At 39.9% G+C, this 25,166-nt stretch overlaps 1 protein-coding gene and 1 long non-coding RNA gene across 21 annotated transcripts in view; one reads left to right on the forward strand and one right to left on the reverse strand.

Moving 5' to 3' along the window:
* The window catches only part of AP2B1 (adaptor related protein complex 2 subunit beta 1), a 116,157-nt gene that overhangs the window by 77,071 nt on the left and 13,920 nt on the right, over window positions 1-25,166 (forward strand). For all 20 annotated transcript variants that reach the window (XR_014080632.1, XR_014080631.1, XM_081584450.1 and 17 more), the window contains 2 exons: window positions 2,773-2,902; window positions 24,500-24,584. Coding sequence is in view for 18 of the 20 variants with exons in the window: in XM_081584450.1 (XP_081440576.1) it covers window positions 2,773-2,902; window positions 24,500-24,584 (215 nt within the window). In the remaining 2 variants the exon portion in view is untranslated. The remainder of the gene's footprint in view (window positions 1-2,772; window positions 2,903-24,499; window positions 24,585-25,166) is intronic.
* On the reverse strand, window positions 19,636-24,679 carry LOC145543313 (uncharacterized). The gene is made up of 3 exons (XR_014080635.1): window positions 24,453-24,679; window positions 23,539-23,717; window positions 19,636-19,892 (listed from the first exon to the last, which is right to left on the reverse strand). It is a non-coding gene; the product is annotated as an uncharacterized LOC145543313 (long non-coding RNA).

Genomic DNA, 25,166 nt, shown 5'->3' on the forward strand with positions numbered 1-25,166 from the left:
TTTGTAGCTCTGTCTTTGCCAGTATAATCATACCTTTTCTATAATGTTTTGTAAATGAAATTACATAGTATGGAGTCTTTTGCATTAGATTTCTTTCACTTAGCATAATGCTTAGAGGTGTTTCAGTAGTCTGTTTATTGTTGAGTAGTATCCCAGTGATGCTTGTAGCACGATTTGTTTACACTTTTCACCAGTTGGTAGAAGTGGGGGTTGTTTCCAGTTTTATCTTTCATGGCTAAAGCGCCTATGAATATTCATGTACAAGTCTTTGTGTGGAACTGTGTTTTCATTTTTTCTGGGTAAATACCTAGCAGTGGTATTGCTGGGTCATATGGTAAGTGTGGATGTTCCAGCTGTTCCATGTTCTCACCAATGCTAGCCATTCTTGTAGATGTATAGTAATATCTTTCTACTAACTAACAATACTGAGCATTTTTTTCATAATCTTGTTGGCTAATCTTATATCTTCTTTGGTGAAGTATCTGCTCAGATCATTCCTTTTTCTTTTTTAAAAAAATTGTTTGTCCTATTATCAAGTAGTAAAGTTTTTTTATTTTCTGGCTATAAGTCCTTTTCAGATACGCCTTGCAAATATTTTCTCCCAGTCTGTAGCTTACTTTTACTTTCTTAGTGTTTTTCAAGGAACAGGTTTTTTATTTAAACAGTTTATTTTACAATTTTTTCCTTTTTAAGTCTTTTGCTTTTTGTGTTCTGTTTATCAAATCTTTGCCTGACCCACAGTTATTAATACAGTTTTTAAAAAGTTTTTAATAGAAATGGCAATCAATAAAGCTCTTATGTTTACCTTTATAATTCATTTTGAGATAATTTTGGTGAGATAATATGGTGTAATGTGCAATATCCATTTGTGTCTGACTCTTCATGGCCCCATGGATTGTAGCTCACCAGGCTTCTCTATCTATGGAATTTTCCAGGCAAGAGTACTGGAGTAGGTTGCCATGCCCTCCTCCAGGGGATCTTCCTGACTCAGAAATCCTCATCTCTTGAATTGGCAGGTGGATTCTTTACCATTAGCATCACCTGGGAAGCCCAGTATGGTGTAAAGTAAGAGTCAAAGTAAAGTCTTTTTCTGTAGTAAATCTTGAAGTCATATAGTGTAAACCCTCCAACTATGTTCTTTTTCAAAAATTGTTTTGGGCAGTTCTAGGTCTTTTTTCTGCTTGGATTTTGATAGAAAGTATAGGGAATATATAGATCAGTTTGGGGAAGAACTGACAACAAACAATACTGAGTCTTCTAATCCATCAGCATAGCATATCTCTCCATTTATGTAGGACATCTAAGTTAAAGATGTATTTTATAATTTTATATTTAATAATTTTAATATTTGAATAATTTTAATTTTTTCTATAGTATTTTATAATTTTTCATGTACAGATCTTACACATCTTTTGCTGCATTTATGTGTTTCATAGTTTTGATGTTATAGTAAGTAGCATGTTTTAACTTTTGGTTGCTAGCATATAGAAATACAGTTGATATTTGTATATTGAACTTGTATCTTGCAGCTTCAATAAACTTACTTACTAGTTCTGGTAGCCTTTTTTTTAAGATTCCCTGTGGTGTTCCACACAGATGAATCATGAGAGCAAGATCAAAAGGGCAGAATGGTTTTTGACCCATAGATGTTAATAGCAAAATGATTTGATGTGTCTACTCAAAATCATTTATTACATTTGGGACTCTAAAGTATAGTTTGTCTAGGAAAAGGAAAATGTTTCTCCTGCTGTTCAGTGACTCTTGAAATTGATACTGCCTAAAAAGCTCTAGTTATTTTATATTATAATCTCATGTTTCTTCCTGAGGCTAATTAGAGCATAAATTCAATGTAAATTTATATCATTAAGTTGTTCATTTGTTATACATGTGGCCCAACTTTTCCCTTTTGGTCTTCCTTCATACATTTTTGTTTTTATGTGACTTCACACTCAGACTTTTCCTAGCTCTTTTATATTATCATCATGCAGGCTTCTGTGAGAAGTATAACTGTGGTGGATACTCACTGCCTGCCTTAGGCTAAGAAAGTGGCCAGATTTGAGTCTGCAGCGTGTCTTTTGTCCTTTGGAGGGTTGTTTTGAATGTTGAAGCCAGTCAATTCTGCTTTACTTTGAGTGGCTTTTTCCCAGTGATTGTATCCTATGTAAGTAAACAAAGAAAAAAGAAAGTGAGTTACCGTAAATCATCCTCTGGGCTGATTGGGCAGGTTATCAAGCTAGTGAAATAGTAGTAGTGTACTTTGCAGGGTGGGTATTCTCCCAAGGATTATCTAAAGATAGATGTATAAAAAAATATGTTTATCAAACTTGCCCCTCTAGTGGCATGATAAACATAAGAAAACTCTAGAATCAGGGCATTAGCTAGCCAGTTCTCTGCTGCTGAATGTTTTCTCCTCCCTCTAATCTATTTCATGGAAAACAGAGGTTATGTGGTAACCAGTGTTACCCAAATTAGAATTGGGCACTTTAGCTCCTGCTGTTCCTTCCATTTAATTTGTTAAAAATTGTTTCCTTATAAAAATCCGTTGAAACCGAAAGATGTGTCTAAATCCTGCCTCCGGGACTTCTCTCGTGGTCCAGCGGCTAAGACTCTGAGCTCCCAATGCAGGGGACCCAAGTTCAATCCCTGGTCAGGGAACAAGATCTCACATGCTGCAACTAAGACCTGGTGCAGCCAAATAAATAAATATAAAAAAAATAAAAATAAATCCTGCCTCCTAACTAACCTCTAGGATTTCTTCACCCTCTCTCCTAGCTTTGGTGTCATCCCCAGCACTCCTCTGGCCATCCATACACCGCTGATGCCAAACCAGAGCATCGATGTCTCCCTGCCCCTCAACACCTTGGGCCCCGTCATGAAGATGGAGCCTCTGAACAACCTACAGGTTAGACTTTTACTTCACTCTGGGTATACAGGTTGATATCTTGCCAATTTTATTTTATTTATATGTAAAGCAACCCCTCTCATATTAGATTTAGTCATGGAATAGGGTTTGAAATAACTCTGTGGAGAAGACTTATGTTTCATTAAAACACACACAAGAAAAAGTCATACGTTGACACAGAAAGTTATTAATTTTTTTTAACTTAACAAACAAAAACCTTTCAAGGTGTTATTTACAAACTTTTTTCTTAAGACTTTCATAAAAGGGAATTTGAACGTTGTAAGAGTAGATTTCAGGAAAGCTATGTGGAGGTCATCTTTGAACACACTGCCATAAATAGTTGGTTTATCTGTATGATATGAATGTGTTAAGTGTAACATCACCTTAGAGGAGCTCAGAACTTTATCATGTCTACAAGAGCCTCTCCATCTTGAAAATACTGAATTTTTAGAATGCTTAAGTCCTAGGTTAGAGTTTCATATCATTTGCATCACTTTGAATTTCTCTTTGAAATAAGCCTTCTTGGGGTTTAAGTCACTTGAAGGCAGAGTAGTAAGCATGTAAATTGAAGCCACAGCAACCTGAAGGGATAAAATACAGGTACAAGCCCAGAAGTTGAGGATTTTAATGCTCACAAGGACAGAGGAGACCACCTTGGGCCGACCTGAGATGGGGAACTGTAACTGAGCTTTGCATAAAGCTGAGCCCCTGAAAGGGCAAGTCCCTCAGTGAAAGGGAAACTAGAAACACATTTCCACAGAGGCAAGTGATGGGAGAAAGTTCTTTCTGACCAGGGTTCTGGGTGGCCTCTTGTGAAAAATCCAGAGCCTGAATTTATACTGCATAGGTACAGAATTCTCCAAACCAGTAAATTAGTGTAAAATTGGACCAGAACTGATAGAGCCTAAGATACCTGGCAGAAGCAAATGCAAAAATGGCCCTTTTGCAATAATCTTGAACTTTAAGGCCATCAGGACTCCCAGCTGAAAAGAAAATCTCTACTGAAAGTGAGCTCACGATTTAACAAAAAAAGAAAAAGGGAACGATGTACTGAGACTGACATAAGACTCAACAAAGAGGATTGGGCATCCCCTTCTACCAAGACCTTGAGAGAATAGTCTGAATGAGACTATAAAATATGCTTTAAATGATGAACAAAAAATAGCAATCTTCCACTTTGCGGTCAAGACAGATAGGATCCCATTGCTCAGTGTCTTGGAAATACCAGTGTGGGATCCTAGTACTCATGGTGAGACATCAACAATAAAATTACTTAGAGTTGAAACTAATGTTCTCCAAAATAGTTTAAACACCAACACACCAGGCCTGCTTGCCAGTTGACTGATTGCCTTGCCGCCTCAGTAGTTGACTGCTTCTTTTTCGGCAAAGGGTTTGATGATACAGAGTGACAATGAGTGAGTCACAATGTAACTTGGCTCAGTCTAGGAGAGCAGAACAAGGATTACTGTGCAGAAGGAGTTGGCTGTGCTGCTGTGATGAGACTAACGTGTTGAGGGGCTTTTCCAACATAGAATCCTAAAGTAAGTAACTAACCCAAATTTACATCTGCTCTCTTTTCATGGAAATCTAACCTCCTGTTGGCTCAGAGAGCCTCAAGCCAAATATTTGAGGTCAGTCAGCATGGGTGCGAGAATGCTTGACTTTAGAAGTAGGAAAAGGAATTTGGGTCACAGAAATCAGGGCAAATTTCCTCTTAAAACCAAAAAGGAACAGTGAATAAATGTCAGTTTACTTCTCTATTTGCATTTCCATTTCACATTCAGTAAAATGAACATCCCAGATGGGAACCCTCACATGAGGTGATCTTTTTGTTTGTTTGTTTGGCTGCATACCATGTGGGATCTTAGTTCCCCAACCAAGGATTGAACTGGTGTCTCTTACATTGGAAGCCCAGAGTCTTAACTACTAGACCACCAGGGAAGTCCCAGGAACCCTCATAAAAGAGGTTGAATCTTAGTGTAAATCTTTCCCTCGCGTTAGAACTAGCAAGTTTTCATTTTCACAAACCTGACATTAAAAAAACTTATAATTTTTCCATCTAACCAGAATGTAATAAAGCAGTTCAGCTTCTCTAGAGAAAACAAATTTTCCATCTGTAGTCAACTCCTGATTCTCATGCTTTCCCATGGATTTTTTCCTTTCAAGGATGTCATAATTATGATTATTTTCTCATTTAATTGGCATTGCCCAATGGAGAAGATAAGCAAAAGCTTGAAAAGAGATGAAGTTTTTCCCCCCTGAGAGCAGCTCTATTTAATGTCTGCTAGTGGAATTTGAAACTAATGATTAACTGAAGATGGTGGGTTACCTTAGTTTTCAGCTTCTATTCTGCTCTTGTCCCAGTATGAATAAAAAGAGTCAGATCTTAACTTCAGTAGGCTTTGACCATAAAGATCCAGATAAAGCCAGGTAAAGATTGATTGGCATTTAAACATTATGAATATATATGTTTAAATTCAAGAGCTCATGCAGGAAAAATGAGTACTTTTCTAGTACCGCAGACCATAAAATCAGAAAAGAAAAAATGAAAGTTTTAGGAAATGAAATTTGGGAAGCAATGTGAGTTTTAGCTGTTTTGGCTAATTTGATGTCTATATATAGGACAGACAAATCAAACTAGCCTCCAGAACTGTAATGTGGCATTTAGTAGAAAAACTTTTCATTAAAAACATCGTCAAACTACTTATTGATCTATGGTCTTTTTGAACCATTGTTGAAAAAAAGACACTGTTCTCTCTTAAAATGTAAAATAGATTATACCTTAGAGAGAGCATTAAATACCTAGTAGAAATTTGAACCTAGAAAATCTACTGTACTGATAATAATATTGGTTATCAAAAGCCTTTGTGAATACAACTTACACAAAGCAAAGTTTAGCTTGCCCCCCCGGGAGCTTCTCTTGAGTTTAACATATTATATTCCTTAAAAAAAGAGAATTGATTCCCTCTATTTAAATAAGACAAAAACCTTAACAAATGTCTAAATGAATTTTATCTAAAAGAGCTTTCTCTGACTTTGATATCCTTTTGACTTCATCTATTTCATCTGTGTTAGTTGCTTAGAAACATTTTCCCAATATACTCCTTCAAACTTGACACCTGGCAAGTGACTGCTTCTTCAAGTCAGTGTCTTCAAAAGTACAATAGAATTGTGACATAACATGTTCATCCTAGTCTTTGTGTGGATGCTGTGGAGTTTTCACATTTGCTTGGCCTCCTTTTTCACCAAGCTGTGAACTTTTGTGAGAACGTTGATACCCCTTTCTTTCAAGTTTTAATTTTATCAGGTCTGTGAATATACAGTTTAGAGTTAACTAGTTCTAGAGTTAGCTAAGAAAAACCCAGTCCCCAGCCTTCTCTTCCCATTTATGGCCATTATCTGTGTACATATTCCCAACCCTCATATTTTCCTGATAGAACTTTCTTAGGATTTGCTTTAATTAGTATTCATTGTTTGTGTTACTATGATTATATATACTCCTCAGAGCTGAACTATATAGTGTGATTGTTTTTCTCCATAAAACTTTTTTCTTTTTTTTCCATAAAACTTTTTATAAGTAATTAGATATTTACCCATTAAGACTTGTCACTGTTTGCTTAATTTTTTGTGTTAACTGCCATTCATTCCCAAATTCCCGTGTTTTCAAACTCTTCAAAATAGTCCTACCGATTTCACTCCTAAAGTCTCCTTTGGGAGCCGTTTGACTGCTTTAATCTGGAACGATTTTCTTCCACATCTGAAACTGTCATCCTGTGAACTCCCTTCATCATAGCCCTGAGGATTCATTCTGTTCATCTGTCTTGTATGTTGGGTCTCCTCTTGTATTTTTCTCTCCTTGATTTACTCCTTCATTTTGATGAAGAACATACTCCAGTAGCTTCCTAAAAATAGATGTTCAGTTCAGCCGTACAGTTGTGTCCTACTCTTTGTGACCCCATGGACTGCAGCAGGCCAGGCCTCCCTGTCCATCACCAACTCCCGGAATTTACTCAAACTCATGTCCATTGAGTCGGTGATGCCATCCAACCATCTCATCCTCTGTCATCCCCTTGTCCTCCCACCTTCAGTCTTTCCCAACATCGGGATCTTTTCAGTGAGTCAGTTCTTCACATCAGGTGGCCAAAGTATTGGATAGGTGTGTAAAGTTCTAAACAGGTAGCGACTTTACATGTTTTAGAACGTTTTTTTCTTCACACTTATATGATGGTTTCTGTATATCTTGCTAGATTAGAAATAGTTTTCCTCCTAGTCTGAAGTCATTCTGATTCTTGATCCTTTTCTGTGCCGTGTTCTCTCTGAATGAAAGCTTGTACAATCCTTTGTTTTTCCCTCTTCTGAAATTTCACAGCGATATGCCTCAGTTTGTGTCTCTTTTCATCCTCTGTACTAGGTCCTTATTGTGCTCTTTCAATGTAGAAACTTGTATCCTTCAATTCTGGGAATTTTTCTTTTTTATAGATCTCCTTTCATTTTCTTTGTCTCTCTTACTGGAAGTCTTGCTCTTTGAATGTTGACCTTCCTGGACCAGTCTTCTGCTTTTTGTCCTATTTTCCATCTCCTTCTGCTCTACTTTTTTTTTTTTTTTTGCCATAACCATGTGACATGCAGGCTCTTAGTTCCCTGACCAGGGATTGAACCTGCACCCCCTGCAGTGGATGTGCAGAGTCTTAACCACTGGATCACCAGGGAAGTCCTTCTTTTTGCTCTATTTTCTAAAAACTTTTTATGAAAAAATTTTAACTCTACGAAAGTAAGCAATCGTGTAATGAGTCCCTGTGTGCTCATCCCTCAGCTTCAATAATTAATCAGTCCAAAGTTAGTAGCATTTCATCTGTGCTCCCTGTGCATAGCCCTGCCCCATATTATTTTGAAGCAAATCTTAGGCATATCATTTCCTCTGTAAATATTTCAATGTGTATATTTAAAACAGATGGTTTCTTTTTAAAAACATAAACCACAGTAACTGTTTTGCACATTAAAAAATTAACAAGAATTCCTTAACATCAGATATCCAGTCAGTGCTCAAGTTTCTGATTATCTCCGTGTCTTAAACTTTTGTTTTTATTTATTTATTATTGTTTGTTTGAATCAGTAAAGTGCACATATTAATGATGGGTTGATATCTCATAAGGCTCCTTAACTACCCTGTTCAATAAAATAACTCTTAGCCACATGCAGCTATCTAAACGGAAATTAATTAAAATCAAGTAAAATAAAAAGTTCATTTCCTCAGTTGCATTAGCCACATTCAAATGTTCACATGGCTGGTGGTTACTAAATTGGTCAGTGCAGAAGTAGAACATTTCTGTCATTATGGGAAATTCTGTTGGGCAGTGCTGATCTATGGGCTGCTTCATTTTTATGTTTGGTTTTCAGCAGCTTGACTGTTATATACCTTGGTGTTTTCATTACATTTATCTGGCTTCAGGTTCACTGAACTTGGATCTGTAAATTGATAGCTTCTCCCAAATTTAGGAAAGTGGTTTGTTTTTTTTTTAATTACTCAATTTTTTTTCAGTCCCAGTATCTCACTACCCTTCCTTCAGAATTCCACTTCTAAGGTGGCACAAGTGGTAAAGAATCTACCTGCCTGTGCAGGAGCAGTAGAGATGTGGGTTTGATCCCTGGGTCGGAGGATCCCCTGGAAAAGGAAAATGGCAACCCATTCCGGTATTTCTTGCCTGTAAAATTCCATGGACCAAGGAGTTTGACAGGCTGCAGTCCGTGGGGTTGCAAAGAGTTGGGCACGACTGAGTATACACATGCCACTGTCATGTGTAACTACTTGATTGTCCCCTCAACCCCTAAGGCTGGTTTTCCGTTGTTTTTTTTTCTTTCTTTCTTTTCTTCAGAATGGGTAATTCCTATTGCTCTGTCTTCAGGTATACAGACTCTTTTCTTTTATAGGCTACAACATTCTGGTATATCTGTCCAGTATAACTTTCATTTCAGATACTGTATTTTTCAGTTCTAGGATTTCCATTTGGTTCTTTGCTAAAATTCCACCTCTGTTCCCTCAGAAATACAACTGGAGAACCGGTTTCACAGCCCTCTCTTCTTCTATTCCACTTCCACCCTTTGGCCATCCTTGGGCCTGAGGATATGTTTACTGACCCTCAGAAAAAGTGACCAGTAGAAGTATCTCAGACAGGACCTGGAAACAGTGTTAGGGCTTTTTAGCTAGGAAATTCTGTGTTTTCTACCTGGGCATGTCTCTTTGGCCATACGGATTCTTCTGTAGGAGGGTTCTGAGGAGCCCAGAGGAAGATCAGAGTATGGCCCTCTAAACCCTAAGACCCAGGGTAGGAGCCCCAACCACCCATCACTGAATGCATCTTGAATCCTCTGTGTCAGTACTTCCATGTCTTTCTTTTGGGAGTTGGCTTAATTCTTCCAAAAATTATCCTTGACTCTCCTGTTTTAGAATTTAAAGGCTTTCTACCAGCCTCCTGGGAGCTAAACTGGGAAAGAGGACTGGAGAGTCTCAGCCCTCGGTATGCATAAATTCCCTTACTCCACCACCTCTCCACCGTGTCTAGCATTCCTTTCAAAGTACTATCTACCTTATCTCCTCTGAAAGCATCAGTCTTTTAGTTTTATTGAGGGGCTGAGGTAGCTCAGGGTGGTATGGGGATCTCAGACTCAGTTTCTTCATCCTCTTTCTTTTAACATCCCCTCCATCATTTCCCCTCCGTACAATTCCAGAGGTGCTACCAGTCCTAAGACTTTGAGAACTTTGTGGTGTTATTGCCAACAGCATTTGTTTTACAGTTACCAAGATTTTGTTGCTACAGTGTTTTTTTCTTTCCCATCTTTGTGAACTTATACCCTTAATTCTTTTTTCCTTTTAATTATGGCCGAATTCTTCCAGGAGAAAGGAAATTTAATGTGATTTTAAGTCTACTGTCTTTACCTGAAAGTCTCATGACACCTTCATAAAAATCCTTCTTTCCTTCCTTCTGTACTTCTTTGTGTTTGGAGGTTAACCTGTAGATAAATAATTGATCCTTTAATGTATATGGTTTTTTATTATCTATCTTTGTATCCTCTTTAAACCCCACTTAAGTGTTGTTTAATAAGAGGATGGATATTAATTACAGAAAAGAAATAATGTCTCAGTTTTTTTGTTTGAATGTCCCTTCTAAAACAAGGCATTTAACCTTTGAATGATTAGGGCAGGAAGTGCTAAGGATGCTAGCTGCAAAGGACACAATCTTACAACCCCATTTATTCATGTCTTTAAGATCTTTGTTAACCAAAACGGGTTTTTTGGGGGGGGGGGGGTTGTTTTGTTTTTTTTGGCAATGTACGGCCCTGAGAAAATTCTGTGCCTTGCTACTCCCACATTGCAATGCCAGCCTATGAGACAGTCAGTTGCAGATGGTGCCTGTCCCTGATATTTCATGTCTTACATATGTCCGTTCACACTCAGAAGGCCCACAGCTGTAGCTATTGTACCAGAAAAACTGGTAAATGCCTCCAAACGGAAGACCTTTTCAGCAGCTTCGATCAAAGGAAGCAAACCAGCTTGGCATTTACTGACTTTTCTTGACTGTTGGTGCAAGCCAAACAAGTTCAGTATTAAAGCCTCCTTTGGTCTTCCAGGAGCCACAGCTGAGGACTGCACACTCTCGTTGCTTTTATGGGACCACATGCTGCTTGAATAGACATTGACTCCTTGAAGTGGTGGATCTTAGGAAAACTATAAGAGATTCCCAGGTCACAGATAGATCCAGTGCTGAAAATAACCCCTGTAGACAGGACAGAATCTGAAATATTCCATTAACAACCTGTAGGAAATGGTTATGAAAGATCTTGGTTATGAAAGATGAAAATATTTTACCACCAAAGAGAAAATTGCTTTTCGGGATTGCTATTTCAATTTTAATATATTTTTCATGTCACATCAGTACTATAAATGTGTCCTTTAATCTCATCTGAGAAGTAGAGTATCTTATATACTAGATGTTTCTTTTTCACTCAGTTGGCCTCATAGAGAACCTCCTTATCCTTTCTGTCAGCATAATCAGGATTCTGCTAGACAACACCTTTTGTCTTTCCATAACCAGCACTCGACTGCTGGCTTCTCGTACCCTCTTCTCCGAGTATGCTTGTCAGTAGCAGCTGCCCTGCTTGAATAACCACACATAAGCAGTAGATAAAAATCCTGTATCCTGATAGGCTGACATGTTCTAGCAAATTATAAATCTGGCTTCAACGGTAGGAGACAGTTGTTCCTAAAACCCACAATTCAGTTCTTAAAACACCCAAGCTTGAGAGCTAGTCATCATTAAAAAGAGCCTGTGAGATGATTACCCAAGTAATAGAAGCCCATGCTTGGCCAAATGATACTAAATTTCACATAGTTCTGCAGGGTAATAGAAGTGATTTGTGGGTTTTCATCTATTAAAATTTCAACCATCTTTATATCATGTTAGTTAAGTCAAGAGTTGATAAAAATTGAATTAGTTTTGTATTTCTAGTTAGATAAATGATTGGTAAATAGAGCTTTATGCAGTAGAGGACTTCAAATTCTGAATAAAAAGTAGGTACCTCTTTCTAGTCCTTGTGTTCTCATTGTGGCTCATAATTTTTACACAAAGCCTTAGGGTACATTATAGGTTGGAATTAAAGGAAACACCCTGGGATTTTCCTAAACTGGATTGAAGTCCACTTGAGAGCCATATCTTGCCCTCATTCATGTTTAGCTCTCTTAATACTTTGCTGTGGCATCATGTTCAGTGAGATTGGAAAAGAGTTTCTTTTATTCACAGTTTTGTAGTGTGAGGTTATACATAGGTTTCATGGTATTGAGATCAGGTTTTATACAATAAGTTTCTGTCTGAATCAAGGCTCACAAGGCCTGAAAATCAGTCAGGTGGACCTATAATGAAAATATACCAAGTCTGAATTCATTTTCCCTTTTATTCTACTTCAGGAGAGCCTAAGTGTGTGGAAGGACTTATGTTTGTGTTCTGCAAATAAATGTCAGTTTTATTATTCTAATTTTAATGGGAAAAAAATGTGGAGACACTAGTAAATGTGCTTAGACTCTACATTGGAGACAAAGGAAAACATCATTTAATCATTTTTTATAAGTGTATGAATTTGGTCTTGGGCTTAGTGGCAACATTCCACTGAAGAAGTTGGAAGTCAGATACTCCAAATATGAAAGCACAAACCTTCTCAAATCCATAGCTCATTCCATAGCTCATGCTGTGTTTCTGACAATAGTTTCTGCCCCTTCTGTATATGACCTGATTCCCTGGTAAAACTACCCAGAGATATCATCTCTGCACAATGGCCTACCCATGTGCCCAGTCATCTGACAGCCACCTGTGCCTGCTTTTTGTCTACGCTGAGGTTAAATAATACAGCAGGCAGTGCATAGGCACACCTGTGAACCCTCTTGATTTCTAACTTGCTAGAACCTAGGTTAGATTCTAGATCAGTTTCATCTCAGGATTTTAAAATAATGTTCATTCACTCTCATTACTGAAGTTTATTCTTCTATTGAGTTTTCTTTGTGTCATCAGTCCCACGACATACCAGACTGGGGTGTGGAATATCTAATAACTTTAACTGATTGTTTATTAGTCCTTTCTTCACCATTTTGTGGTTCAGTACAGTATGTACAAAATGTATTTTAAAGTTTTAACAGTAAGCCCTGCATAGCAAACAGATCATGGTGCTTAATGGTAAATAGTATTCAGTAATGCAACAGCTGCAGTCGTGGGCACATCAGCCCGTCATAGCAGGGTACACAGAGCTGTTAATAAAGGCTAAAAGAGATCATGCTTTTAGAGTTAGAGTCTGTGTAGGTTGGGCAGAACCTGTTTAAGGTAAGACCTTGGGTTTGGGGAACTTACCTGTTGGAAAGACCGAAAGGCCTCTGAAAATACTGTTGCCTGTTTCTGGCAGCTGAACTGTAGAGAGTAATTCTGTTGAAGGCTGCTGGAGGAGGAGGGCATCTGGGGCTTGTGATAAAGGTTTCTGGGTGGTAACCAAATTGATTAGTATAGCATGGTAGGTGGGTTCTGTATTGACAGAAAAGAGATCAAATTACCTTTGCTGTGAGTTTCTGATTTATTTTGCCTAACATGTAAAACTAATAATGAGGAAGCTGCCTGGAGCAGGAACAGATGCAGTATATCTTAGCATCATTTTCCCTTGACTCCATGGTCCCTGTGAGGCATGCAGCTGCCAGTGACCCTCTCCACAGGTCCTAGCAGAGTTGTAACAGTTTCTTAATTCTTGCTGTATCAGTGCCCTGTTAGACACGTGTTTACATCACTAGTGTAGAAGAACTTGCATTGGTATTCTTTCCAAGCAGAAAATCCCAAGTCCTAACAATGGTCTCCAAGTCCCTGTATGATCCAACCATGTCTTCCACCTCCCCCCTACCTCATTGACTTCATCTGCTACTGCTCCCCTCACTCCACTTAGCCACACTGGCTTCCTCATGGATCCTCAGACTGACCCGTATGCTGCCACCTCAGGGCCTTGGAATTGGCTGTTTCCCACATGTGGGATGTTCCTCTTCCCAATTGCTGTATCTACATGACTCATTGCCTCCTTCAGGCCTTTGGTAAAAGAGGACTTTTCTGATAAGGCCACCTCACTCTACTCCCAGTATTCTTGATCCCCTCTACCCTTATTTTTCCCCCACCCCCAGAGCACTTATCCATTTTAAATACTGTTTATTGTACTTAATTTATTTTCGCCTCTCCCTCTCCCACCACCCCCACCCACCCACTGCCTCCTGACTGGAACGCAGACTTCAAAAGGGCAACAGTTTTTGTCTTAGTTTATTTTTTTTCCTTCACTGACTTATCCCCCAGTGCCTGGAACAATGCCTGGCACATAGTGGGTGTTTAATAAATATTTGTTGTTGAATGAATCTTTTTGCTTTCATTTAGGAAAGTGTTTACAAGTATCTAGTGCCTCCAGTTCTTGAACCCGACTTAGCAAGGCCATGTCCTCATCATAGCAAACGGTGTCCCTAAACACACTCGCTGCCTCTTGTTCCTTAGTGCCCTTGCAGTCTGCCCATTGTCCATTTAATACCCTTTTACCTGGATGGGTCAGGTCCTGGTTTAATCTGAGGGCTACAATCACAAATTCATTTTTCTCTCAAGTGGGCAGACAAACATTAGAAGCTACTGCTTTCTTTACTCTGTTCATTGATATTTCAAAAGGCAAGATCACAGCACATTAATGGACCTTATTTCCAAGACTGGCGATATAACTAGGATAATAGAACATGTGACTGTTCTAACGTTTAGGGAACTTTTTCTGTTACTAACCTATGTTTTTTGTGCCACTTCAAAATAAAAACAAATTGTCACCACACAACTATCAAACCATTATCTTAATACCATCAAATTATTTGTGTAATATTCTCAGAATAACTTTGGAAACTCAAGGATGCTCTGTAAGTGTCTCAGAGCCCCACAGAAAAGCAGAATCGTTCAGATATCTGACAGGAAATGGAGCTGAGCAGACCTCTTTTTCTGGGATACCAGAAAGAAGCCTATCTGTTTCCTAATTCTGATGGAAGTAAAGTGATAAGGAGGCACACTTTGAAAGGAAGGGCAAAGAGGAATGTCTTTGGCCCGCGGATGAATCTCATCACTCATTCTTTGCTTTCAGAAAATAGTTCTTTTCAAATAATACTCAAAACAGTCTAACTTTTGCCTTTACAAGGGAAGAAAATTTTAAAAGGTAATGGTCTGGCACTTCCCAATTCCAGATTTTTCTGCATGTGCTCAGAAGAATTTGCTTTTTGGGGAATGGGTGTGGTTATTTATCAGTTCAGAGGTAAGCAGTGAAAAGATTGGAAATCCTAAACTGAAATTCACTGTGGGATGGATGAGGTGTCACATGCTGGCACTGGAGGTTGTCCTGAGAGTTGAAGGGTTTGAGTTCAACCTGACTCTGTGGTTCAGCTGGCTTTAGTGGTGGCTTTGGGTGGACTTCGAAAAGAAGCTTCTTGAAAGAGTCCCTCCACATTTCGAAGCTTCGTGAAAGAGTCCCTCCACATTTCGAAGCTTCGTGAAAGAGTCCCTCCACAGAGGCAGTCTTTCATGAAAATTGTGACCTTTCTACTTTTTTCCAAATGGCTTTGAAGGAGACAGGAATGCTTTTTTTTTTAAACCTTCTGACTAATCCTGTTATCTTAAAATGTATATTATGGGAGTGGGTCTAGTAAGGTCTTTACAACCTTGAGACATTCTTTTGATTATTATGGGAGTGGGTCTAGTAAGGTCTTTACAACCTTGAGACATTCTTTTGATTTATTGTAATAACCAATTAAAAAGGATATAATTCCCTTGCTAAGACTAGGGATTGGGGCACTTTCTGTCCCCTTCTGATGTCTATGTCAGAAGCTTTGTCTGTCCCTTTCTCACTTTAATAAAATTCTACCACACACACACACACACACACAAAATAAAGCAGTACTTGAGCGTCTAACTTAAGTTGCAAAGAATTACAGAATTTGATTCCAGTAGTTCTAACCCTGCTGTGCTTTGGGGTTCTTCTAGTGTATACAGCTTTTGGAGACTATCATTCTGATTTACTCCTGCCTAAATCAGAGGTTTTTAACAGCTTTTTGTTTGCTTGTTTTAATATATTATTTAATTATTTATTTTCGGCTGTACTGGGTCTTCATTGCTTTGCACGGGCTGTGGCAAGCAGGGGCTACTTTTTGTTGCCATGCCCAGGCTTTTCATCACGGTGTCTTGTGGAGCATGGACTCGAGGGCACACAGGCTTCAGTAGCTGCAGCATGTGGGCTCAGTAGTTGCAGTTCTCAGGCTCTCGAGCTTGCACTCAATAGATGTGGCTCACGGGCTTAGTTGCTCCATGGCATGTGGGATCTTTCTGAACCAGGAATGCAGGAGAATCCATGTCTCCTGCTTTGGCAGGTGGATTCTTTACCACTGAACCGCCAGGGAAGCCCAATTTTTAAGTTTAATCCAAGAGTCTTCTAAACCAATGTCTATCTGTACCTCTTTACATCTTAATCTTCTCTTCGGTGTTCTGGCAATTTAATCTGCCTGCATCCCAGTTCATGGTGTAAACTATGTGGGAGGTTTCTGAGACTGAGATTAAGCAGATCTCATGACAGAATAGAGACTCTGGGAGAAGTCAGAGCTACATCAGCTTTAGTAGCTTTTGGTTTCTCCTCACCTTTCAAAAGGAGAAGGAAATGGCAGTGCACTCCATTATTCTTGCCTGGAGAGTCCCGTGGACAGAGGAGCCTGGTGGGCTGCTCTCCATGGGGTCGCACAGAGTCGGGCATGACTGAAGCAACTTAGCATGCATGCGTTGGAGAAGGCAATGCCAACCCACTCCAGTATTCTTGCCTGGAGAATCCCAGGGATGGAGGAGCCTGGTGGGCTGCTGTCTATGGGGTCGCACAGAGTCAGACGCGACTGAAGTGACTTAGCAGCAGCAGCAACACCTTTCAAAAACAAGTCTCACGAAGAGAGCTTGTTTCTTAGGTTCTTGTTGCCATTCTAAAGCCCAATACTTCTGAGTACCACTAGAAGATTTATAGTTTAAGAGATCATCTGGGGGTCTCTTCAGAGCTTTCCTTTCTATTCTGAAATCCTCTGTTCTGTAAAGAGGTACAGATAGACATTAGTTAGCCTTGGAAATATCAAATGCTGAAGTGCCAGTTGTTGCCCAAGAAATTAGGGATTTGAAGCTACTCCTTTTTTGGGGACGAGTGGAACCTGTCAAATTTTTCCTGTAAAGGACTCTACTGGTCACATACTCTTAACAGTGAAAGTAAACAAGTATGGCTTTTATCTATCATAAACAGCAGACAGGTACTCTTTGAGGGCTGTTCAACTGCCATACGATCCATGTGATCTATTGTGTGCACTAGGAAAAAAAATAGAGGGTTCTTGGTTGAATCTTAGCCTTAGAAGTAAACTAAAGATGCTTCTTCAAGTTAAAATGTAATTAGCATTGGAGGAAAGTAAATTGATATTTTCTATGGTGGATGGTGGCACTAGTGGTAAAGAATCCACCTGCAATGCAGGAGACATAGGAGATGGCGGATTCGATCCCTGGGTCAGGCAGATCCCCTGGAGAAGAGTATGGCAACCCACTCCAGTATTCTTGCCTGGAGAATCCCCATGGGCAGAGGAGCCTGGAGAGCCACAGTCCATAGGGTCGCACAAAGTTGATCACGAGTGAAGTGACTTAGCACACACGCATGGTGAGTTGCTTGCCTATTCCTGCTATATTTTTAACTCTATTCAGACACTGTCAAATATTATAGATAGACCTGTTTCGTCAGGATGTCTCTGAGAGGTCTCATGTAGTTTATTGGTCGATAGGGTTTGAAGTGGAAGACCATATTTAAACTAAAAATGGTAGACATTTTTTCACATTGACTGGGAATGCAGCACTGCAGGTAGATTTAACTCCAGCAGCTAGCAGGGAGCCTCTTCTGCTTGAGTCTCAGATGGCATATCACACAGTTGGAGGCAGTATCATTAAAAACCTGTCACTCAGAGCCTTTCCTCTAGGCTCTGTTGACTACATAGTGTGGTGCTTAAAACACATCTGAATCATCATTCCTCAGACAACTGGTGATGGTTGGCGTCACTGCCTGGTCCTCAGTTGGACCAGCCTGCAAATAATCTTTTTCAAAGCCAAATAGAGAGGAGGAAAAAGGGGGGAAAAATTCCTCAGAGACTGGGAAAGGTCACAAATGACGTCACGGAAGAGTAGATGATATAGTCTCAAAGGTGAGCTGTGTACCACTTGACTTGAATTTTCTTGTGGCAGTGCCTCCTGTGGTGATCTGTGGGGAGAGGTGTAGATAGAGGCCGCATTTGCCAGAGTTCAGACCAAGTTCATCTCGTACCTTTTTATAGCACTTTTCAGCACACTGGAACGAGGTTAGAATATTAATTCAGCCTGCTGGTCTCCAGCTGTGCCGCCAGAAAGAGGCTGCAGCCCCTGCAGCAGGCTTTCTACACTACGGAGAGAGACTAATTGCTGGTTACAGGCTGAAGCTGACAGGCTGCTCTTTCCCCAGCAGCCACTGAAAGTAACTTGTAAAACTCATTATTGTTATTGAGCATTTCTAGCCCACTTTTGTGTTTTCCAAGTGCCTCATAATCATTTCTTTTTGCTCTTCCTATTAATGTCCCTGAGAAGCAAGTTAATATTGTTGTGTCCCCATGTTGCTCGTGGCAGACCGAAGGAACACAGGATTAGGTAATCTGGTTCTTGGTACCATCTGGGCTCTGCTTTAGGCATCCTCAGAGCAGAAACTGAGGTGTGCACCCTGTTCCTAAGCTCACTGAGCCCACTTCATCACTGCTTGCTTTATAATTCAGTGAGTGAGTATTTAGGGCTTTTATATTTTTTGGCTGCAGCTTACAGAAGAGGTACATTTTGCATAGTGTATTCACACATACAGTACATAAAACTGAAACAGTTTCAGGAACCATTACTTACTCTTAGTGAGATACAGTATGACATTTTCTATTCTATTACTTATTTGCCCACACAGTGTGGAATTTCCTCGACCAGGAATCGAACTCATGTCCCCTGAAGTGTAAGCATGAGTCTTAACCACTGGACCTCTAGGGAAGTCCCTTCTATTATATTTTTTTGTGCCAGTTACATCCCACTAAACAAATTTTAAGAACCACCAATTGGTCATGACCCATAGTGTTTAAAACCACCTTGTCAAGAAGTACTTGAGGCTGAAGAATACACATGGTGTATTCTCCTGGAGCATCAGTTTTGTTTAAAGGTAAATGAAGAAGCACATTTAATATTAAAACACTTGGATTCATTATGGGATAGCACAGAAGTTCAAAGAAATTTTCTTCTTATGGGCTACTTCGTACTGTGCCTGTAATCCTGATCCTTACCCCTACCTCCACCCCAGTATATATTCCATTCTTTCTTCCTCTGTTAAAGGAAGTACACTGGGAAAAACTTGAGAAGTACTGTCCTTTTGGAAACTTTAGTCCAAGTTCATGTCTTGTGTAAGCGCAGTGGCTGTCAGAAACTTAGAGCCATGTATTTTACACTCATTATTCTTACTGAGCCTTTACACTATGCCAGTCACTGTTTCAGAAACTGAGAATAGAGTAGTAAACAAGAGACAAAAATCCCTTACCTTGTGGAACTTGCATTTTACTGGAGGTGCATTATGTGGCACAGGGACAGGCAGTGCACCAACAAATCAGTAAAAATGTGTGAAAGATAAGAGCAATGTGAGAAAAAGCAGAGCCTGAGCTAGGGAGTCCTGGAGGTGGAGATTGGGTGGTATGATTTCATAAATACGTTGGTCATGTAAGACCTACATGAGAAGATAATGATTAAAGCAAGACCTAAAGGAGGCCAGAATAAGCCTTGCAGATTTCTGGTGGAAGAGAATTTCAGACAAAAGAAACAACAAAAGGTTATGAGATAGGAGCATGCCTGGTGTGTGCAAGGCACAGCAGCTGGCTCCCATGGCTGACATGAGAGTCCCAGCATGTGACAGCAGAGAGGTAACAGGCATCTGACCATAGGCAGTTATAACTTTGGGAAATCATTGGAGGCTCAAACACAGAGATAACTATGAACTGACCTACATTTTAAGATCAGTCTGATGCTATGTTGAGAATAGGCTGGGAACCTAGGTGTTGAAGATGGAGAAGACGAGTGCAGAAGCAGAGACACCATAGAAAGCTTTGCAGTATTTCATTTACTGGGTTTCGAAAGTCAGCAGGAGGTTCCATTTAGGGATGATGAGAGGAGATCAAGAAGTTGGTTTTAGACATGTTCATTTTGAGGTATCTATTAGTTGTCCAGGTGAAGATACTAAGCAGGCAGTTGGGTATGTATGTGATAACTGATTTGCCACCGGCAGGCTGGACATCACTGAGAAAGCTGTTAGAGAGTACTTCTCCAGCTTGTCCGGGTTATGTCTATCTGCTCTGTACCTGTTGGGACAGTGAATTTCAAAATAAGAAGACAAAGAACCCCCCTTTCTCCCTCTGAAGCAATCAATATCATACTATAAGGTTTACTCAGTTCTATTTCAGAGTAGCCGCCATCTGGGTTAAAATTGAACTGGCTTCATACTGTGTTTTCCTTGATTCTTTTTTTGGCCTGGATTCCCGAAGAGTAATTTGCATGTTCTTAGAGACTCTCGTATTCTTTGGGTTGTGATCTACCACCTATGTTATTTTTCCTCCACGTCTGGATGCTATTTTAGTTCAGTGATTTGAAACCACGTGAACCCACATGTCATCCTGTTGCCCCATCCTTACCCTATCATGTATCCATATGCCCGATGAGCCGTGTTAGTGGTGAAATTATGTTTTGCCTATGAGTGATAGGTTTAAAAAAAAAAAGGTTGAGAAACTGGTGTTTCATTCCATTTGCTCAACTTCTTCCCTTTAATGAAAGGGAACAAATATTTATTTATTGAGTCACTAGGATGCGAGTGAAGGTGAGAGCCCCTGCATGATCGTTGTGTTGTAGGTGAGGCAGAGATAAATGCTTATTTATGCTACAGTGGAAGTGCATGATGTGGGTGTGATGGAGAGGAATTAGAACCTTCCTGAGAAATCCTTGTCAAGCTTGAACTAAATCTTCAGATTAAATAGATGTTTTCCAGGTAGATGAAGCTTTAGGAAAAGAACATATTAAGCAGAAAGAACAACACAGTGTTTGGGGAGCAGGAAGTTATTTTGATATGCTTGAAGAAATGGACTAGAGAGATAGGCAGGGGCCACATCCAAGGGAACCATCAGTTCAGTTCAGTTCAGTCGCTCAGTCGTGTCCGACTCTCTGCAACCCCATGAATTGCAGCATGCCAGGCCTCTCTGTCCATCACCAACTCCCGGAGTCTACCCAAACCCATGTTCATCGAGTCGGTGATGCCATCCAACCATCTCATCCTCTGTCATCCCCTTCTCCTCCCGCCCCCAATCCTACCCAGCATTAGGGTCTTTTCCAATGAGTCAACCCTTCGCATGAGGTGGCCAAAGTATTGGAGTTTCAGCTTCAACATCAGACCTTCCAATGAACACCCAGGATTGATCTCTTTTAGGATGGATTGATTGGATCTCCTTGCAGTCCAAGGGACTCTCAAGAGTCTTCTCCAACACCACAGTTCAAAAGCATCAATTCTGCGGCGCTCAGCTTTCTTCACCATCCAACTCTCACATCCATACATGACCACTGGAAAAACCATAGCCTTGACTAGACGGACTTTTGTTGGCAAAGTAATGTCTCTGCTTTTAAATATGCTATCTAGGTTGGCCATAACCTTCCTTCCAAGGAGTAAGCGTCTTTTAATTTCATGGCTGTAGTCACCATCAGCAGTGATTCTGGAGCCCAAAAAAATAAAGTCTGACACTGTTTCCACTGTTTCCCCATCTATTTCCCATGGAGTGATGGGACCAGATGCCATGATCTTAGTTTTCTGAACGTTGAGCTTTAAGCCAACTTTTTCACTCTCCTCCTTCACCTTCATCAAGAGGCTCTTTAGTTCTTCTTCACTCTCTGCCATAAGGGTGGTGTCATCTGCATATCTGAGGTTATTGATATTTCTCCCGGCAATCTTGATTCCAGCTTGTGTTTCTTCCAGCCCAGCGTTTCTCATGATGTACTCTGCATATAAGTTAAATAAGCAGGGTGACAATATACAGCTTGACGTACTCCTTTTCCTATTTGGAACCAGTCTGTTGTTCCATGTCCAGTTCGAACTGTTGCTTCCTGACCTGCATACAGGTTTCTCAAGAGACAGGTCAGATGGTCTGGTATTCCCATCTCTTTCAGAATTTTCCACAATTGATTGTGATCCACACAGTCAAAGGCTATACATTTGAAATAAATGCACTTCTAGCCTGCATTTTACAGGCTACGTTTTAGTCTACAAAAGAGTAAAAGTTTGAGAGCAGCAAAATGCAGATTTTGAAGAGCTGATGTAGTAGAGATGAACCACTTCTTCCAAGGAGTGCTCTGTGCAGTTGATCCTATAAGGAGAGGATGTTTGACCAGGAGCACAGTCGCAAGAGGAATCATTAAGCTAACAGTTTCCCAGTAAGCCTTTCTTAAAAAAATCTCTCCTGATATCTTGTTAGCATAGTTGTAATACTACATTTGAGCATGTGTAAGAGTTCAGGTAAGTCTAATGTGGTTATCCTTAATTATGAAAAATTCTGAGTAAAGTGTACAGCAGAAAATGGTGAAAGAAAAGGGAACTTTTCTTTAGGAAACATTTGTTAACAGTACTTAACTGTAAGTCAGGCACCGTTCTAAGTGCTCTGCAAATATTAACTTGCCTCATAACAATCCCATGCGTTTAGTGCTGTGGTTACCTCAGTTCTTTAGGCAAGAGACTGAGCTACCTGCCTCAGGTCACACAGCTAGTAAGGAACAGAGGCGGCATTTGAAATCAGGTGGTCTGGTCTGGTTCCTGAGTCCATATTCAGAACCACTGTGTCTGCTGCCGCCAATTTGGGTGTGCCAGCTTCTCAGAGAATTTATAGAGCAGGAGACCCAGGGATAGGCTTTAGGGTGTCCTGAAACCCCTGAAGTTTTGGTGGAAACGTTGCATGTACAGTTTGCAAAAAAAAGGTCCCTGACTTTCATGTGTTTGTCAAAAAGTCCTCAGGGCAGACTAGTTTAGCACTGCTGACCTAGAAGAGCTTTTCACATCTTTTCCATGGTTAAAGGGCTCCAGTTGGTTTAAGGATTCCCTGAGAAGCACAGGCTATTTATAAGCCCAAGCAGACTTCCTAGGTAACATTGTTCTAAATTAATTACTTGTCTGGTTGATCTTCTTAGAAACTTTTTCAAAAAATAGGTGTGCCAGGTCCCAGATTTAGGAATTGGTTTATTTGTTTGTTTTTTAAATACAGGATGGAATCGAAGATTCTGTTTTGAAAAATTTCTCCAGATGATTCTAATATAAGTCTTCGGTTAAGAACCATTAATATTATCTCCTGGAGGACATATAACCCACACGAACCCACTTGTACCACATCCAGTTTGCACTTCTGAATGCCCTTTTCAGAGCCTGGCACTCCCTCAAGGTCTTATTGGTGCCCCTTATTTGAAATAAAGAGTTCCCCTTCTCTTAACTGCTGAGTACCAGATGAATTAGAAAATACCTCCTTCCCAGAGACCTGCAGCTGGTATAATCTTTTGAAGTGATGCTCTAGTACATCTTAAAGAATGTCTAAGGTCCCTCTCTCCTGAGGTTAGGTACCCTGCTTACATTCACCAGACTCAAGCTTTTGGGGACTCCTGCTGTCTCAGCATTTTGGCCATCAGATTATGTGATAGAGATTAGAAACTCCTGGGGGTTGGTAACTGAAAGCTTCAATGCTCAAGTTTCAAGGAAAGTAGCTTGATAAATTCTTCTGGGAAGGAGTAGAAAGATATCAAGTAGATACACCCAAACCAAATTATGGAGGATGAAATAAAGTTACTGTTTAAAGTGAGGAAGATGAGTTGATAAGTGTAGACATTTGCCCCCAAGAAGGTGGGAGGAGAATGGTGGTGCTAGATAAGCACTTTTTACCTTTATTTTTTTTAAGAGAAATAGTCATGGTTACTGATTGTAAAACTCACCCAGAGAAATATTTTCCTGTGGCATCAAGAGCATAGATAGGAAAGTCACCAGTGACAGAAACCAGTGGGAAGCGTGGTTTCCAGCAGTTTTTCTCCTATGTCTCCCCTCATACATATTTGCTTCTTATAATCTGCCTCAGCATAGTCTGTTTCTGAATGGAGACACTAACAATATTGCCCTGAAACACAAGAATTATACTTACTGTAGCTTTTTAAAAAGTATATAAACAGCTCCCTCTGGATTGAGCAGGCCATGGTAGAATCACAGCCTGTGCACATCCAGAAGTTTGTGTTGTGAGAAGAAAACTCATTTCTTCATTCACTCAAAGGCTTTTCCTTCTTAGAGTCATCAGATTTACAAGTGTTTGACCCAAACTTTTCTAGCCATATGACTTAAGAAGTAAGAGTGTATAAAAGAAAGCACTTTAAAACTCATGTCAGAAAAAAGGTAAGGGCGTTATGACCCCAGTTATTGTGGAGAGAGAAGAATCAAAGTGTAGAGTCAAATTTGCATTTGAATCCTGGTTTTTCTGTGTGCTTGCAATGTGGCCCTGAATGTTACTTAATCTTTCAGTTCCTCATCAGGAAAATGAGAGGGGAGTACCAGTTACTACTTTGTTTGGGATAGTTATAATGAGGATTAGAAATACTGCCATTAACAGGTACTTAGTAAGTGATAGCAGCAGCTACTACTAAAATAACTGAATAGATTATTACAGGTATAGAATTTATGCCTTGAATTAATCCCTCCTGGAGTGAGGCAGAGTTGCAGGTTGTTGATCAGTGGAGTGAGTAGGGACATGCTTTGCAGTATATGGGCTGGTGTGTCTTGATTTGGGGTTTCCTGCACTGCCTAAAAGAGGAAGGAAATTGGGTAGTGTATTTCTAGACAGTAACTGTTCTTTCCCTCCTACCTGGCTCCTTATGATGTCCTAATTTTCCCTTCCTACTTTCCTGGCAGGTGGCTGTGAAAAACAATATTGATGTCTTCTACTTCAGCTGCCTCATCCCACTCAACGTGCTTTTTGTAGAAGATGGCAAAATGGGTAAGTAAGTCCTCCTGTCTTGCCAAATATACCTTTGCCCTTCCTCTGAACATCAGGTAGAGCATATCCCCAGAAGTTCAACTTATTTTGAGGTTAAAAAAAGGGGGGATGGCTATTCTAAAGCTCTGATAACTGCTAATTATGTATTCGCCTGAGTCACAGTTGATCTTGCTGTGCTGTTGGTCTTTAAATCACAATGCCCACTGTCTGAATAAGCCAGTCACCACAGCAGACAGTAAGTGGCTTGGTGACAACTAGATGTGGATTGGAATCTCAGCTTGGCTGTTGGTTAGCTTTGTGACTATAGCGAGATGCTTCATTTTTTTGAGTTTCAGTTTCCACGTTTACAAAGCAGAAATAGTTTTTTGTAATGACTTGAGATACTACATGCAGGTTTTAGCACTTAGCCTTGTCCTGAGTTCTTACTGTCTGAAGATAGGAATTCAGTAATTTATAATAAATTGTTAGTACTGCCCATGTGGTGGTTGATATTTCTCTCTTCGCTTACTTAGGAAACCACCAGCTAATAAAACTAGCTTATATTGATACATATTAAGTTGTATTGGCATTTTATTGGTTTGA

Source organism: Giraffa tippelskirchi, chromosome 3 (genome assembly GCF_054371585.1).
Source record: "Giraffa tippelskirchi isolate mGirTip1 chromosome 3, T2T-mGirTip1v1.2.pri, whole genome shotgun sequence".
NCBI classification, from domain to species: domain Eukaryota; kingdom Metazoa; phylum Chordata; class Mammalia; order Artiodactyla; family Giraffidae; genus Giraffa; species Giraffa tippelskirchi.